The 14,786-nt window shown below is 39.6% G+C and overlaps 1 protein-coding gene across 1 annotated transcript in view; it reads right to left on the minus strand.

The window, feature by feature from the left end:
- TACR3 (tachykinin receptor 3) overlaps positions 1 to 14,140 on the minus strand; it is a 32,475-nt gene extending 18,335 nt beyond the window's left edge. Inside the window, exons 1-2 of the mRNA XM_071555114.1 lie at positions 13,434 to 14,140; positions 979 to 1,167 (exon numbers count right to left, since the gene is read on the minus strand). Of these exons, the coding sequence (XP_071411215.1) occupies positions 979 to 1,167; positions 13,434 to 13,909 (665 nt within the window). The 5' untranslated portion in view covers positions 13,910 to 14,140. The remainder of the gene's footprint in view (positions 1 to 978; positions 1,168 to 13,433) is intronic.
- Positions 14,141 to 14,786: the final 646 nt, after the last annotated feature.

Genomic DNA, 14,786 nt, shown 5'->3' on the forward strand with positions numbered 1-14,786 from the left:
TTAAAATATGTGTAGATGTGGCACTTAGTGACATAATCTAGGGGTAGACTTGGTCGTGTAAGGTAAAAGGTTGGACTTGGTGATCTTAGAGGTCTTTTCCACCCTAAATAAGTCTAAGGAGAGAATAGAAGTACCTTTTTCCTGGTTAGGATAAAAAGGAAGCTTGCTTTGAATTGCATGTTACGTTCCCATTTCTGACCATCTCTATCTGTACAGAAGTGGTCATCTTCAGTGGAGCAATGATGCTAAACATGCAGCACGGGATGGAGCACACATAAAAGTGGAAGAGAATAAATGTGTTCCACTTATCTCTTACATATCTGTGATAGGTTTAATTAGGCCAAACTTTAGTTTTTCATAGTAGGTCCTGTGTTTCTGTATTGGTAAATATATAAAGGGACACAGGCTCTCAGCTGAATTTAACTAACCAAAGAGAGTATTTCATACCATATGATGCCAAACCAAACCAGATATAAAAGAAAGAGAGGAGGAGTTGCTCTGGCTCTTATTAAGGTGGAAGTCCTTGAGGACAGACAGTGCTACCTCAAGCTGGGAGATCCAGAGATTCCTCTTCGCTGCTTTTGTGGGAAAGTAGATATTTTTCTGTTAGCTTTACTCTTGTGTGTGTGTATATTGCTTTATTTTCATTTTTATTTCTTCTTTTCTGTTTAAATACCATCTGCCTTATTGCAAATTGCAATTTACAATTGTAATTTGTGGGGGTTTGTTTTCTTTTCTTCCCCCTCTGGGAATGGGGGGGTCTGCTGTCAACTAGGTGAATACTTGGCATTTTGCCAAGGTCGAAACTACCACAAATGCTCCAACTCCTTGCTTAGAAAACTGGATTTACATTTCTCAGTGGTCAACACTGTTAGTTATTCTGCATGTTGAGTATCTGCATGATACTATACAGATTTTGCCAAGACCATTGCAAGTCTAGACACCACCATGTACAACTTTAAAAGAACAAAAGCTTACGTAAAATGCTGTTTTGGACCACCTGGCCATGCTACATAGCAAAGAGTTCTCCCAGGCATCACCTTGGTTATGGAGTATAGGCACTGGGGAAAGGCCAACAGGAAAGCCAAAATCCATATGCTCCCAATGACCACCTTGGTAGCAGTTGCTGAGAGCCTGGGTTTCAAGGGATCAATAATGGCCATGTATCTGTAAAAAAAGCAAAAACCTCCGTGTAAGAAATCTTCAGAGATTCATATGTATCTAGAATGAGCCAAAGCTTAGGATAAAAGCAGAAATATTTGTCTCCCTGGAGTTCTAATGGCATTGTGGGCTTTGGGTGGTTCAGCTCCAATGAAGGCAGTGCTGGAAGGAAAGAAGATTAATGGAATATTATTTTGCAGCCATGGGACACCCAGTTAATTGTATATATATCAGTAGTGCGACTATTTTGCAAAGAATTTATGCTGTTACTGTACAGCCTGATTGAAAAGCAGCAATACAGCAGAATCCTCTGTTACTCTGCTAGGTAATACAGGGTTTATCTCTAATTAAAAAATTAACAGCCAAACTGTCAGAATTATTAGTCATCTGTCCGAAAGCTACAGGAACTGGTATAGTCCACATGCATTTATTTCAGTAGAGGTAGACTTGTCTGATAGATTGTCTGACAAAGAACCCCCAAAGCAACAGATAAAACATCTCATTTGCTTTCTCAGTTCCTGGGTTCCCAGGGAGGATTGCATTCTTCTTGTTGCCCTGTAATTGTATTGGCAATTCATGTATGCTGGTAATTTCAGAAGAGCATGTAAAAAAAAAAATCATTAAAATGTTTACTCTAAGTAATTACATTGCAAAAGCTTAGGAAAAAAGTGCAACAAGAAGGCATCAAGACAGTAAAAGAAAAACAAGTCTTGTTTTCTGTCTTTTGATCTTTGATATAGATGCAAGGAACAAGTGAGACAGAAAATTTGTGTCAATCCTTTTTTTTGGATGAATACATTCTGTTTGCTGCAATTAAAGGCTAGCACTCATTTCAAATTAAGGAAGGTGCGACATATCCTAATTGTTACAGTACACACCTGGGTTCCCTGCAGACATGCCCAAGATTTTTGGGTACACACACTAGCCACAAGACAATAACAAGGGTATTCATAAGATAAAGATCCTCCTAAGGATTTGTGCAAGAATCTTCTGCATCCATATTTACCTGCTATGGCACAGAAATTTCATGCAAGATATTTATACTTTTTGGAAATGTTATAGTTGAGAGATGTGCAGTTATGAAACAGATGTTTGTTTTAGCAAAGGTACCTCTGTTTATAGTTTACCATAAAATATGTGATAAATCCAGCACTGGTCATGATAGTGGTACTCATCCTGTAGTAGACATGATAGCTGCTCTAATATCTTATCTAAATGCTGTCAGAAACAGAGTGATCTAAAACAGCTTCAGCTCTGAATCATCAATTTCCACACCTAGAATTTCAAGGTTATATTTTTTTTATTGTTTTTACTGCACTTAGATAATTTTTCCCATCAGGGTGATTAGTTTCCCTCTCCTTTACAAGCCTTTTAGTTTGTGGTCTTTTTTCTTTTTCAGTTAAACTGGTGCTTTTGGTATTACATACTAGCTATGAAATAGTTTTATTTGAGTGCTGGGTGCCTTGTCCTGAGAGACCAGCATGTCTCAAGAAAACATACATCAGCTGGATTGTAGCCCTCTACCACCTAACTCCCTTCTCCTCCAAAGAGTAAGTATAACTTGGTAATGAGCTGAAATTCGTTGTCATGAGCCCTGTCTTTCAAACTGAGCTGGCTATTGTGTGGACTGCGAGATACTGTCCAAATGCTTCATGATCTTTACCTATAGTAGGTGATGAGCTATAAGAAAAATAATTTTCATATGCTTGTGGGACTCTTAAGGCATCTCCTTCTAGCCTGGAATTATTCCTTCAAATTACTAATTTTCTTCAGATTGAACATTGCCATTATTTTATGTGCTACTGTCAGATTTCTATTACGTTCCCATTATTCTTATTCCCAGTTATATTATTCTTGCTCCCAATAGATACTAGCAGTAATTCGTGTTGTCTAAGACAAAATTCAGTTGTTTTATCTCCCTGTCTGCTGTCTGCCCTTTAAAGACATGGATTGTTTGTGTGAAATGACTCATAGAGCTGTAGTGATGGAAATGTTAACAATGGCTGAGCAAGGTAAGTCAAAGGACAAGGATCAGATGAAAAGCAGGCTATTTATCCTTCCAGTTGGAATTTGAGTGATGTCAACAGCCTAGATTTTGCACAAGATCGATTACAAAAATGTAGCAGGCAGTCATTCTAACAAACGAGATGGAAAGGAAGTGGAGGAACCTTGACCATTGCCTCAATAATGCCTTTGTCCAGGCTAGATTTAGCTGAGCAGAATATTGACAGCTCTCTATTACAGTCTTTGATAACTTAGGTATTACAATTACTTGTAGCTGACAACTGTCTGTCATGTTTCATGGTGTAGCTCTGTCATTAGAGCTCATTTTTTTACTTTGTTTGGTATCCTTACATATATTATGGATGGCAAAGGGCCAATTACAAGGTGAAGGAGCAGACATGCTGTTTTACATTATGCACTGAATGGTGCTGAACACGGTGTAGAAAAAAAGAGGAGTCTCTGAGTAGGCCAGGAATGAAAGGGAGAATGATGAGAAGTGAAGTCAGAAAAATGATAAAACTTATAGGAGAAGCAAAGAAAAGAGAATTGTAGAATAATAGATATAAAAATTGTGTTGAGAGAGGACAGAATAAGAAAGGAAATGGGTGATGAAAGGGCAAAGGACCTATGACAAAAATCAACCCTAGTGTACCATAGATTCCAAGGCAGGTAGAACTGCTATAAAAACAAAACGTTTTGACAGTGAGGCTCTGTGGTGGCAAGCTCTTCCGCCTCTGCAGGCTTATGGGAGAGAAGTCCTAAAGAGTTGTTGTCTATGTGATCAGACAGCCATAAACGGCACACAGGGAGAACAGCGTGACTTTTCTATGCATCTGTCTTAATGACTGTTCTGCTTCTCCACTGTTCTTCCAAGTGGTCTGAGCTTCATAATAGAATCATAAAATATCCTAAGTTGAAAGGAACCCATCAGGATCATCGAGTACAACTCTTACCCCTGTCCAGGACATTCCCAGGAGTCACACCATGTGCCTGAGGTCAAACGCTCCTCGAACTCTGTCAGGCTTGGTGCTGTGACCACTCCCCTGAGGAGCCTGTTCCAGTGCCCAGCTGCCCTCTGGGTGAAAAATCTTTTCCTGATGTCCAAACTCAACCTCCTCTGACTCAGCTTCATGCTATTTCCTTGAGTTGTATCACTGGTCATGAGAGAGAAAAGATCAGTACTTGCCCCTCTGCTTCCCTTTGTGAGGATGATGAAGACTTTAACGAGGTCTCCCTTCAGTCTCCTCTTCTCCAGGCTGAACAAGCCAAGTGACCACAACTGCCCCTCATACAGCCTAACCTTCACCCAAGGCCCTTCACCATCTCATGGCCCAAATTTTGTAGCTCTCTAATATCTTTATGTCTTTTTTATATTATGGTGCCCAAAATTAGGCAGTCCTTCTGAAGACAGTGACAAGTGCAGAGGCCCACCTAGGTCTACCATGTTCTGTGATATTTATACTTTGGAGCTTTCCACACCTCATCTCTAAGGACAGTAAAAGATGGTAGGCATTTGAGCTGAAGGACTTCTAATGGCTACAAGCAACTAAAGGGTTGTTATGCCTCTGTAGCATTTTTTCAGTGGGGTGCTATGTCAATTTGCTCCATAGCCTTTGGACATCTGCTATTCAGTCCACCATCCAGATAGAGCATTGGGACCCTGTGCTGAATAAAGGGCTCTGAACTTGTACTGAGGTTGTTTGATGTAAAGATAGGACTTCTAATACTTTCTCACTCCAGTGAGAGCTGCTGGTAATGACAGAGACAGCTTATTCCACACAATAAAGCGGGGATGCTGAATGTAAAAGGAATTAACTCATTATGCTCATTTATAACAAGCAGAAATCATTATTACCGCACCTAACATAAACATTTATACTTGGAAGGTAATTATCAGATGGAATATGCACATTTGGAAATGTAGGGATGGAAATATATGCAAGTAGAGACTCAAGCCAACATTTTGAAGAATGTGGGTTGTTCAACACCAGATTCTTCTATGTATGACTCTAAAGTATTTTTAGGTGGCACTTTAGTTTCATCACTAGAATTATTAGCACATGATTTTGTTTGTTGTGACCATACAATATCCCACTGTCATTGCTTTTCTTCCAGGTTTGGCTTCTGTTAGTCTTTGCCCCTATCAAATTGCTACTGAAGTCAGCAAGAGTCTTTCCATTGAACTTACTGAGAAATCAGTCAGGCTGCACGATATAATGGCTGGAGCATCATGGTGTACTTGCTGCAGCTCTCTTGAGGTCACAAGAGAGCTAGTCCTCCTCTGAACTGCTCTGTTTTTCTAGAGTCTACAATTTAGTGTTTGATACTTTCTTCTTGGGTTCACCAAATCAAGAAAATCTGTGTTCTCTGAAACGATACAAGAGACAGCCCTCTTTTGGATAACACTGATAAACTCTTTAAGCCAGTGGTTATAATGACAGCATAATCATGAAGGTCTGTTAGAGTTTGCAAATAACATGAGACAAATAGTTGGCACATACTATACAAAATTCCGAAGTTTGTGTATTATGGTCCTAGCAGTAGAAAAGTTAAAAAAGTAAACGTAATTTAACTTTTTGTAGAACAGCATACACTGACTAGTACAGTCAGAAAAATCTTTCATCTTTGACATAATATTTAGAAAATTGTGGCAAAAATACACAAGATGTTATTAGAACAAAATGATGCTCAAAATTGGATCCTACAAATGCCTGTTTGGAGATAGAGTTGGAAGCCTTTAATCATACTAAGTGATTTGTTTCGCCTCTTTATGATGTGTTTATAAACTCAAATGGGGAAAAATGTAATCAGTTCAGTCCCAGATTGTAACAGGAAATTGGGAATTGACAAAGGAAGTGACCAAGAGAAAAAGCACAATGTTTGCATATAAGTTGCTCATCAACAGCAAACATCAGAGCATGCTTCCCTGAATGCACAGATGCTGTTATTTCCTCAGACAGAAGCTGATTTATAAGACTTTATATTTAGAATCAACCAGTAATTAAGGAACTTAGGTAGGGAAATTGCTATGATTCCCTGCCCTTATTTAAAACACTGCTGTGGAAAATTCTGTGGAAGGTCTTGGTAAGGTGGATACAGTCTGAAGAGGATGGAATGAACTGTGAGATTTTAGTGGCATTTTATTGAACGATGAAAACCAGATCTCTAACTTTTTTATTCGTTAATCTTTATCTGTTATCTACTAGTGCAAGGCTCCTTTTCTTGTAGGAGTGGTTTGTATTTATGGTGAACTCGCCACCGGCTGCCGCAAGAGAGGAGCCCCGAAGAAGAGATACAAGGACTCCCTAAAACAACACCTCAGCCTTGGCCATATTGACTGCCACCAATGGTCCACTCTGGCCTCCAATCGGGATTCATGGAGACACACCATTCACGACGCTGCTGCTTCCTTTGAGAATGCACGGAGAGTCAGTCTGGAGGAGAAAAGACAACGCAGAAAGAACCGTTCCTTGCCAGTGTCACCTAGGGAGATGTTCCGCTGTGCCTTTTGTGACCGGGCCTGCCTATCCCGTATCGGCCTTTTTAGCCACCAGCACGCTTGCAGCAAGCGTGGGTAGTGCCCTTCTCAAATCTTCGTTCGCGAAGCCTAGCCATGATGATGATCATGGTTTGTATTTATTTACTTTCTCTGCAGGAAGAAGGGCTGTGAGCCCTTTTGTAGGACTATCACTGACTTTTGAATAAGACTGGTTTTGGTGGCCTGAAGGATCTATAGTGAAGATTACCTTAAAGCTAACAGGATATAGAATAGAGTGTATGGCAGCATGACAGATAAACAAACACTTGTACATTTGAGAGATCAGTGGGCAATATCCCAGGGGGATAACTTGGCCTTGATTTACCCAGAGGAACATGTGCTGCTGTTGGTGAATGGCTATTGTACTTTGAGAAGGGGTAACACTGCAGATTCTCTGAAATCAGGACAAGCTTCCAATGCCTTGCTTACAGGTACCTCTTAACAGAAACCTTGAAACAGGAATATTGAAATTCTTCAGGATGGCTGAGTTCTCATAAACAGTTTTTTCTACTTGAGAAACGTCTGGTAACTGACAATGGGCTAGATTTTTATGTGATTGATTTTGCACAGTGTATTATCTACCTATGTACTGATAGCAAAAGACTTTGGTCTCTCTCATGAAATGATGGACTAATTGACTTCCCCTGACAGAAGGGCTTCTTTTTCCCCTTTAAATACGAGCTACCTGGGCTATCAAGGGCCAATAGCAATGCAAAGTATGAAGAAACAGCTCCATCTGCAAAGACTACATCCCATCCTGTTATTGCCTACATATCTGCCACTCTCAGTTGAAGGATTTCCTTCTTGTTTCTGTGGTTATCTTGAAATAATTTTATTTAGGTCAACACAAATATGTGAATAATACAAATTCCTGTCCTGGTTGGTAAATCAATCAGAAAAACATGCATTTAGGCAATAATATTGAGGAAAACAAAGAAATGAACAAACCAACCAACCAACCAACCCCTCCCCTCACCCCCAAACTCCCACTCCAATCATTGACTAACTTTTAAAAGTACCACAGGCTACAATACATAGTAAACCAAGGGTGCATATTATAATAGTTTTCATTAAATCATAAATAAGAGCACTAAAAAACTGTATTTAATGCTAAGATTGTGTCTAAAATGAACTTCTCACTTGAACATAAGATTTGAACTCATCAGATGTTTTCTGCCTGGAACAAGAAGACTAGAACTAAAAGAGGGCTAGTCACTGTTGTAAATGTTGCTTATATTCCTCAAGATATTGGTGTATCAACCCCATTTTTTTCACAGCATCATTTGAAAGCAGCTTGTAAAACAGAATATTAACTCAGTGCAAAGCAAAAAAGATATGCCTATATTTTTTCCTAGACTATCTCAGTATATTATCAATAATGTAACTCTTGATATGAATTTTGACCAAAACCCCAGAAAAGACCTTGTATTTTTGCCTGATTATTATGAAATTGTACCATTGCAAGAAAAGGATTATTTTTACTAGGTCTCTGACAGGCTGAATTGTCTAGCCATTGCATCAGAACGTTCTGCAGAAACTAGTTCACCTTTTTTCTAAGAAAGAAAGAAGAGAATTGTCAAATCCAAAAAATAATTTTAGGCCTCCAAATGATAACAGTCCTTTGTATTTCAGCTCTTGATATACGAATCCTTAATACCCTACTATTCAACTTTATGTCTTCAGTTTTGAGGACTCGTATTTTTCAGAGGGCAGCCCAAATACTGCAATCCACAAATAAGATGTGCTTCATCTTTAAATACTCTTTGGGAAAGACAGAGAAATTGGGATATGCAGTGATATGCAGTGACAAAGGCTGATTCCTGAAGTAATGATTATTAAGTCATCCATTAGTTTGACAAAAAAAGTTGAGTTGAACTTTAGTTTGGTTGTAGGGGTCTCCATGGGAAAAATAGCCTGTGAAGCATGAGAAACCTGAAAGGAACTCTGCCTTTTTGTTTTTCTTGTTCTGATGTTCATCTCTCTCTCCCCAGTCTGCGGTGCAAATTCTCCCTTCTCTTACATGGAAACCATTTATTTTGAGATATTCAGATTTGAGGGAAATGGAATGAGAGAACAGCCCAAGGCTGCAGTTCTGTTTGGGCTCAGCTCTGTGCTGGGGATGGCAGCTGGCCAGGCAATGCAGGTTTCCTGCCTCCCATTTCTTCAACCCCCTCTATCCATTTGAGAGCCAAGCTCAAACCACTTAGTGCCACACACACTTACAAGAATGCAAGAGCCAGAACACACCTTTTGTTTTGCATCTTCTGCTGACACCACCACCATGTGATCTCAGTACAGGGTTGTGCCCTATGCACTCCATATCCTATCCTGTTAGAAATACTTGAGATCATTTTTGCATATAAACCTCACCCCATACTTCAGTGTTTCTGGGCACACAGGGCAGGCAACAGATACTTAACATTCAGATAATAGACAGTTTGGCAGGAATATCAGTTTAAAATGTTTATGGCACATGAAGCTCTTGGGTATTTTGTCCCATGAAGAGAAACTCATGCAGAGACTGACACCAAAATGCATTTCACTGGAAAAATAAGACATTTTTCAATGTGACAACTGCCTACTTAGAATTTCAGTAACATCAATTTATAGGGCTTGTGGTGACAATAATAACTACTCTTACAGAATACACCTGAAGAGACTGAAGAGCCTAAATGACATTTTGAGGATGTGTGTGTGTGTATGATGAATTTAGGTCTTATTTGATAAGTTGAATCAAGTGTTTATGCCTTGTATCTGTCTTCTCTTACAAACTTGTATCATATTACTTTTGCTGGAGTCTAATGAGTGTATAGAGGGATTATTAACAGCTATCAGTAACTGAACAATGCTACAGAAAAAAAGAAAACTGATTCAGTATATCTGTGCTGCTGTAGATACATTAAAAGACTAGAAAATAAGGTGGGAAACTAGAATGACAAGTGTTGAATAAGGATATATGTGTGCATGCCAGAAACTAGGTAGTACTAACGTTCATACAAAAAAGAGAAGATAGTGCAAGAGAAATAAAACTGAATATTAAATATAATTTGAAATCCTGTAAAGTAGAGCAAAAGCTTATTTCCATAGTAGGAAGAAAAAGAATGGTAAGATATGAGTAGGATCAGCTACTCACCATCACTTATTAGCATGCTTTCTTTACTTCCAGAGGTGTTGCTTTTCTAAAGAGTTAAACTCATTTCAATAAGAAAATCATTATGAAATTACTGAGAGAAAACAGTAACTGACAAAGTAATACTGTAGATATGCTGAAGCCAGGAAAAAAATGCATAATAGTAAGTGCTGTACTGAAGGCATGTTATTTTATGCTATGTTGTTACACCCCCAAACTTTCACTGTAACCATCAGATATCTGCAGAGAATTTTTAGGCCTCCACACAGAAATGGTTGTATAATGATGGAATCTTGGGATTCAGAATGAATTGCTGGCATACCTGAAGCACCTCCTTTGCATGCTAAGAACTCATAGGAAGGGACAGTGGGGCTTCAGTGGCCAGGGTCAGAAGGCTTAAATTCTGCCTAAGCTGCTGTCTTTTGTATCTCCAAGAACTGTACTGCAGTCAGAGATCACAGGTGGAGTTTAGGATCATGGACAGACCCTTTAGGATCATGCACTGATTAGTGGCAAGGGTTTATTTGCTCCAGAACTATCCGCTATTCAGTTTATCTTGGGCTATTTAAAAGTTTATCCCCATAAGATGGCTAAAGAATTATTACCCTGGAAGCAAAGTAACTGTGGAACTTTACAGCATGAGCTAAAGAAGAATGCAGGACTGAATGCCTGTGGAGGAGTCCAGTGTAAAATCTGTGCTGCTTCTGATGCCTGAGCTGACTTGGTTAAAGCTTCCTGTGGCATCTCTCCAGCAGAATGCAAACAGCCTGTTTGAAAAGAAGCAGAAGCAGGGGGAAAAGTACCAGGAAGGAATGGTTAAAAGTGTGAATAAACCCACAAAAATTTGAGACTGTTTTCAGACAGAGTGGTCATATGGCAGTCTTGGATGCTTTCATCCTCAGCTCCAGATGCAGCACACCCCACTGCAGGAATTTGCAGCTCTCCAGAACTCTGTGTCAGCCCAGGGATCTCACAGTGCACACAACTTCGAATGGCCTATAGAATCAGAGGCAAAAGGAAACACATACTACCCATGACCTCTGCTCAGTGGTGTCCAGATTCACAGTGACTCGTTCATACTCTGTGAACATTTGGGTGTTCAAAAACAATCAGAGGAGCATATCTCAACATAATTTTTAGTGCGTTGCAACCCACAACATTTCAGTATTTTGCAATGGTTCCAATTTCTAATGTAAAATCATCTGAAATGATCCTGTCAATTCAGTTTCCTCAGTAGCTTTATTCTAATTTGTAGATTTTTTGTTGTTGTAGTTGTTTTAAATGTTTAAATTAAAGGAATGTGTAAGGATGAGTTTGCAGAGTGTCCTGTCAGAAGCACTGGCTGAACTTCTACAGAATGCAAGCAGGACTCAAAGTTTTAAAAAATGCCCCACCAGGAGATCTGTGCCCTGGAATAGGGCAAGCTGTACATCCAAGGACATTCCTTGGGATTCGCTTTGACCCTTAGTTTTCCTCTTGACTCCACAGAATTGTTCTGCAGAGGTAGCCAAGAAATGATTAAAGGTACTGAATGCACGTGGTGTGATTTGGTATAAAAGGAAAAGGAATAACAGGGTGAATAGAGAAGATGGGATAGACTGCTCTTATCTTTGTTTTACATGATGCTGCATGGTATTACAGAGAGCTCACCTAAACACAGCTGTGGCATCATTCACTGGGAAGATTTTGATTTGCCTTTGGAAGCAGGTGAACTTGGAAGATGTGATAGGTGCAAACTGTGATTTCTTCAGGAAATTATCAGAAAAGAAATAGATGAGAGTTATTCACTCAGTTCTGAGCACCAGCACCTCACATTGCTAAACCAAGAAAAACATTTCTAATATATTTGTATCTGACTATTGCACTTCAGTCAGTGTGTAGAAGAACTATTTTCATTCACTCCAGAAATACACTGTTTGGATTCCTAAGGAATTGTATTCACCTTTTTTCCTGATTTCCTAGCATAAATTTAAGAACTTTCAAAATAGTAAGTACTATATCTCTGTGGATAATTTTGTCAGAAAAAATGAAAAAAGAGCATCCTAGTAACTGCTCGACTAATGACTTGATCAGCTGCAGCAATAACTACTAAATACTCAGCATCAACTAAAGCCTTTTTAAATTTCTGAAAACCTCAAGCTAGATGAGAATCTTAAGCTAAACCCAAATAGACAATGGAAGAAATCTTTGCATTGCTGAAGGTAGTATCACTGGTGTTACACTACCTCCTCCATTATTAATGGGAATTAATAGTTAGGAAGAACATACATCAATGGCAAGAGAAATGTGTACTGATCTCCACGTGTCTTCAGCCATCCTCAGAGCAGAGAGTTGCTTGGAATCTTGTTTTCTCTTTCATTTCTGGCTTTATGGAACAGAAATGCATCTGGTGTAGAATGCCACTGAAAATTTGCAATTACCAAGGCAAATAAAAAAGCAGTATTATGAACTTGTACACAAGCACAGACAAAAGATATAAGAATATTTCCTAAGCTTTGCACCTGAAAATGAGAAATAGTATTTCAGAAGGTGGAATGAACCTTATAGAAACTTAACAACTATCATTTGGAAGAGCTGCAGTTGTGCCAAGTCAGTTCAGAAAAGATGTATAATGTGATTTGAATATGTAGAAATGAGTTTAGTGAGTAATTTCAGTGCATTTCTAAAAGAAATAGAAGATCTGAACTACAAATTGATCTGTTTTTCTGAAAGAAAATTCAGTCAGTTATCTCTTCATGACAGTAAATATGAAAACAATAATAAAGAAAGAATCATTTCCCAGGGGAGACTCACACCATTTTCTGAGAAAGACAGTCCATCAGCGCATCTGTGTTGGAAATCTGACAACATTTCCTCTTTATGGACACTACAGCTGTCCTATTCCATTATTGTCAAGAATACAAAGGTAAAGTTTTTCTCTGCCCTTTTTTTTTTTTGACAGTCACAAAGCCTTGTTTAGATCCAAGAAATCAGAAAAAAATTGAGCACTTTGAAACCATGTTCTTACCAGACCACTGGATATGCACAGATGGCAATGTAAATGGTCTCATCAGTTAAAATTGGGAGGAACAAAGCAGCTCAGAATGGTCTGGAAGAAGAGCTACTAAAACAGAGTCTGAAGTGATTTCTGAAGAGGAGGCAAATGCCTCTGCCAGCTGCAGAAATACAGAGAGGAAGTTTGAAACCTCTCCTTTTACACACAATCTCTGCAACTCGTTATCAGTATGAATTAGATGACATTGACTGCAGGACAGATACTGTTTTCACAGGTGGGGAAGCAAAACCCTGAGCCATGGGTGCTGTTACAGAGTTAGTATTTTGAAAGAGAACCCAGAGAGAAGCTGAAGTCAAACAGAGAGCTGAAAGGTTTGTTATAAAAGAAAGCAGGAGAGTAAAAAAAAAGAAAGGCTGAAGGAGAAAGACCAAAGACAGGAAGAAAAACAGTGTTTAGGAAGAGATCTGAGAGAAGTACAGGAGCACAATTGATGAACTGTTAAGGTCTCTGCCTCTCACCACAGTGATTGTTATCTCTGTATTTTTATTTCAGCAGAGAATCTGATCTTAATCTCTCAACCCTAAACTTTTCTTCTCTTTTCTCACCTGTCCACAGCAATTGCTGTCATGGAGTAGATGCTGGCGAAGACAGCTGTGATTGGGAAGAAGTTGTGGAAGCGGCAGTAAGCCTCTCCAAAGTACCACTCGCTGTGCAGTGCATAGATGAAGTTGATGAGGGTGTTGAAAGCAGCCATGGAGGCATCGGAGAAGGCCAGGTTCACCAGGAAGTAGTTTGTCACTGTCCTCATGCGCTTGTGAGCCAGGATAATCCAGATGACAATAAGATTTCCAAAAACGGCCACTGCCACGACACCACCATAAGCCAGAGACCACAGGGCAATGCGCCAAGAGGGTTGTACAAACTGATTGGAAAAGTTGCCTGCTGAGGATGCTACAGGAGAAGAAGCATTTCCGGCTGGTACTCCCAGGACATGTTCCCAGGGATTGTTTGCTGCAGCAAGGCTCACGTTCCACCTGCTGCTCATGCTCATGTTCCAGTTGGCTGTGGGGACAGAAGTCATCTTGGAAGTTCCTCTCCTCTCTTCCAGGAGTGATGTGACTCTCCTGCCTCCCTTTTCCAACCCTTCAAAATCCCCCCCCCCAACAGATAAGAAGAGGGAAGGAAGAAAGGGGGGAAGTAAGGCAGCACAGCACGTACTGGGAAGGAGAGATCTGTCAGAAAGCAAGCTTTGGTTATGCTGTTCAAACTGTTAGAAGTGCTGCACCAGCCAAGTCAGGAGAGCTACCTCAGGGTAGAACAGCATTCTATTTCTCCTCTGTACAGCCACCTCTTGCTTTTAACGTTGCTGAAGAAGGGGACCGGGAGCCAAGGCACATTTTATAGGCTTGTGAGTTTCCAGCGTCACGAAGGGAGTGGAGCGATAAGCTCCACCAGCTGGTAAGCTAACACCTCTTTCTCTCTGCTTTCCCTCCCCTTCTACTTCATTCATTGCCAGCAGCAGGCACTTTCAGGAGCTGTGGAAAGCATGGCAGGGAAAATGAATTCTCATCTCATTTATGTTAAGAGTTTTATTTTATATTGCCTTTCTTCAAGTTTCATTATTGTGCTTCCTTTTTTTAAATAGTGTTTTTTGACCTGTCTTTGCAAGGCTAATCAGCTGGCTTAGTTGAAAATCCCAGGACTGAGACTGCTTTTTTATTAAAGCTCTTTCCAGATGAATTCAGATCTGCTTTTTTTGCTGCCGTCTTTTCATTTAGACCATTCTTTTAAACCATTCTGTGCCTGCAGATTTGGAATAGTGGCCTCTTTCAGAATAAATACATCCTGCTACTCTCTAATTTCACTATTCAATTTGTAATACATAATTGATATCAAGAAACATTGATAAAGTCATTTGCCTGTTCAGCAGACACTGATTTTTACTGAAACACTATGTA

The sequence above is a fragment of the Pithys albifrons genome, chromosome 5, assembly GCF_047495875.1.
Source record: "Pithys albifrons albifrons isolate INPA30051 chromosome 5, PitAlb_v1, whole genome shotgun sequence".
NCBI classification, from domain to species: Eukaryota; Metazoa; Chordata; class Aves; order Passeriformes; family Thamnophilidae; genus Pithys; species Pithys albifrons.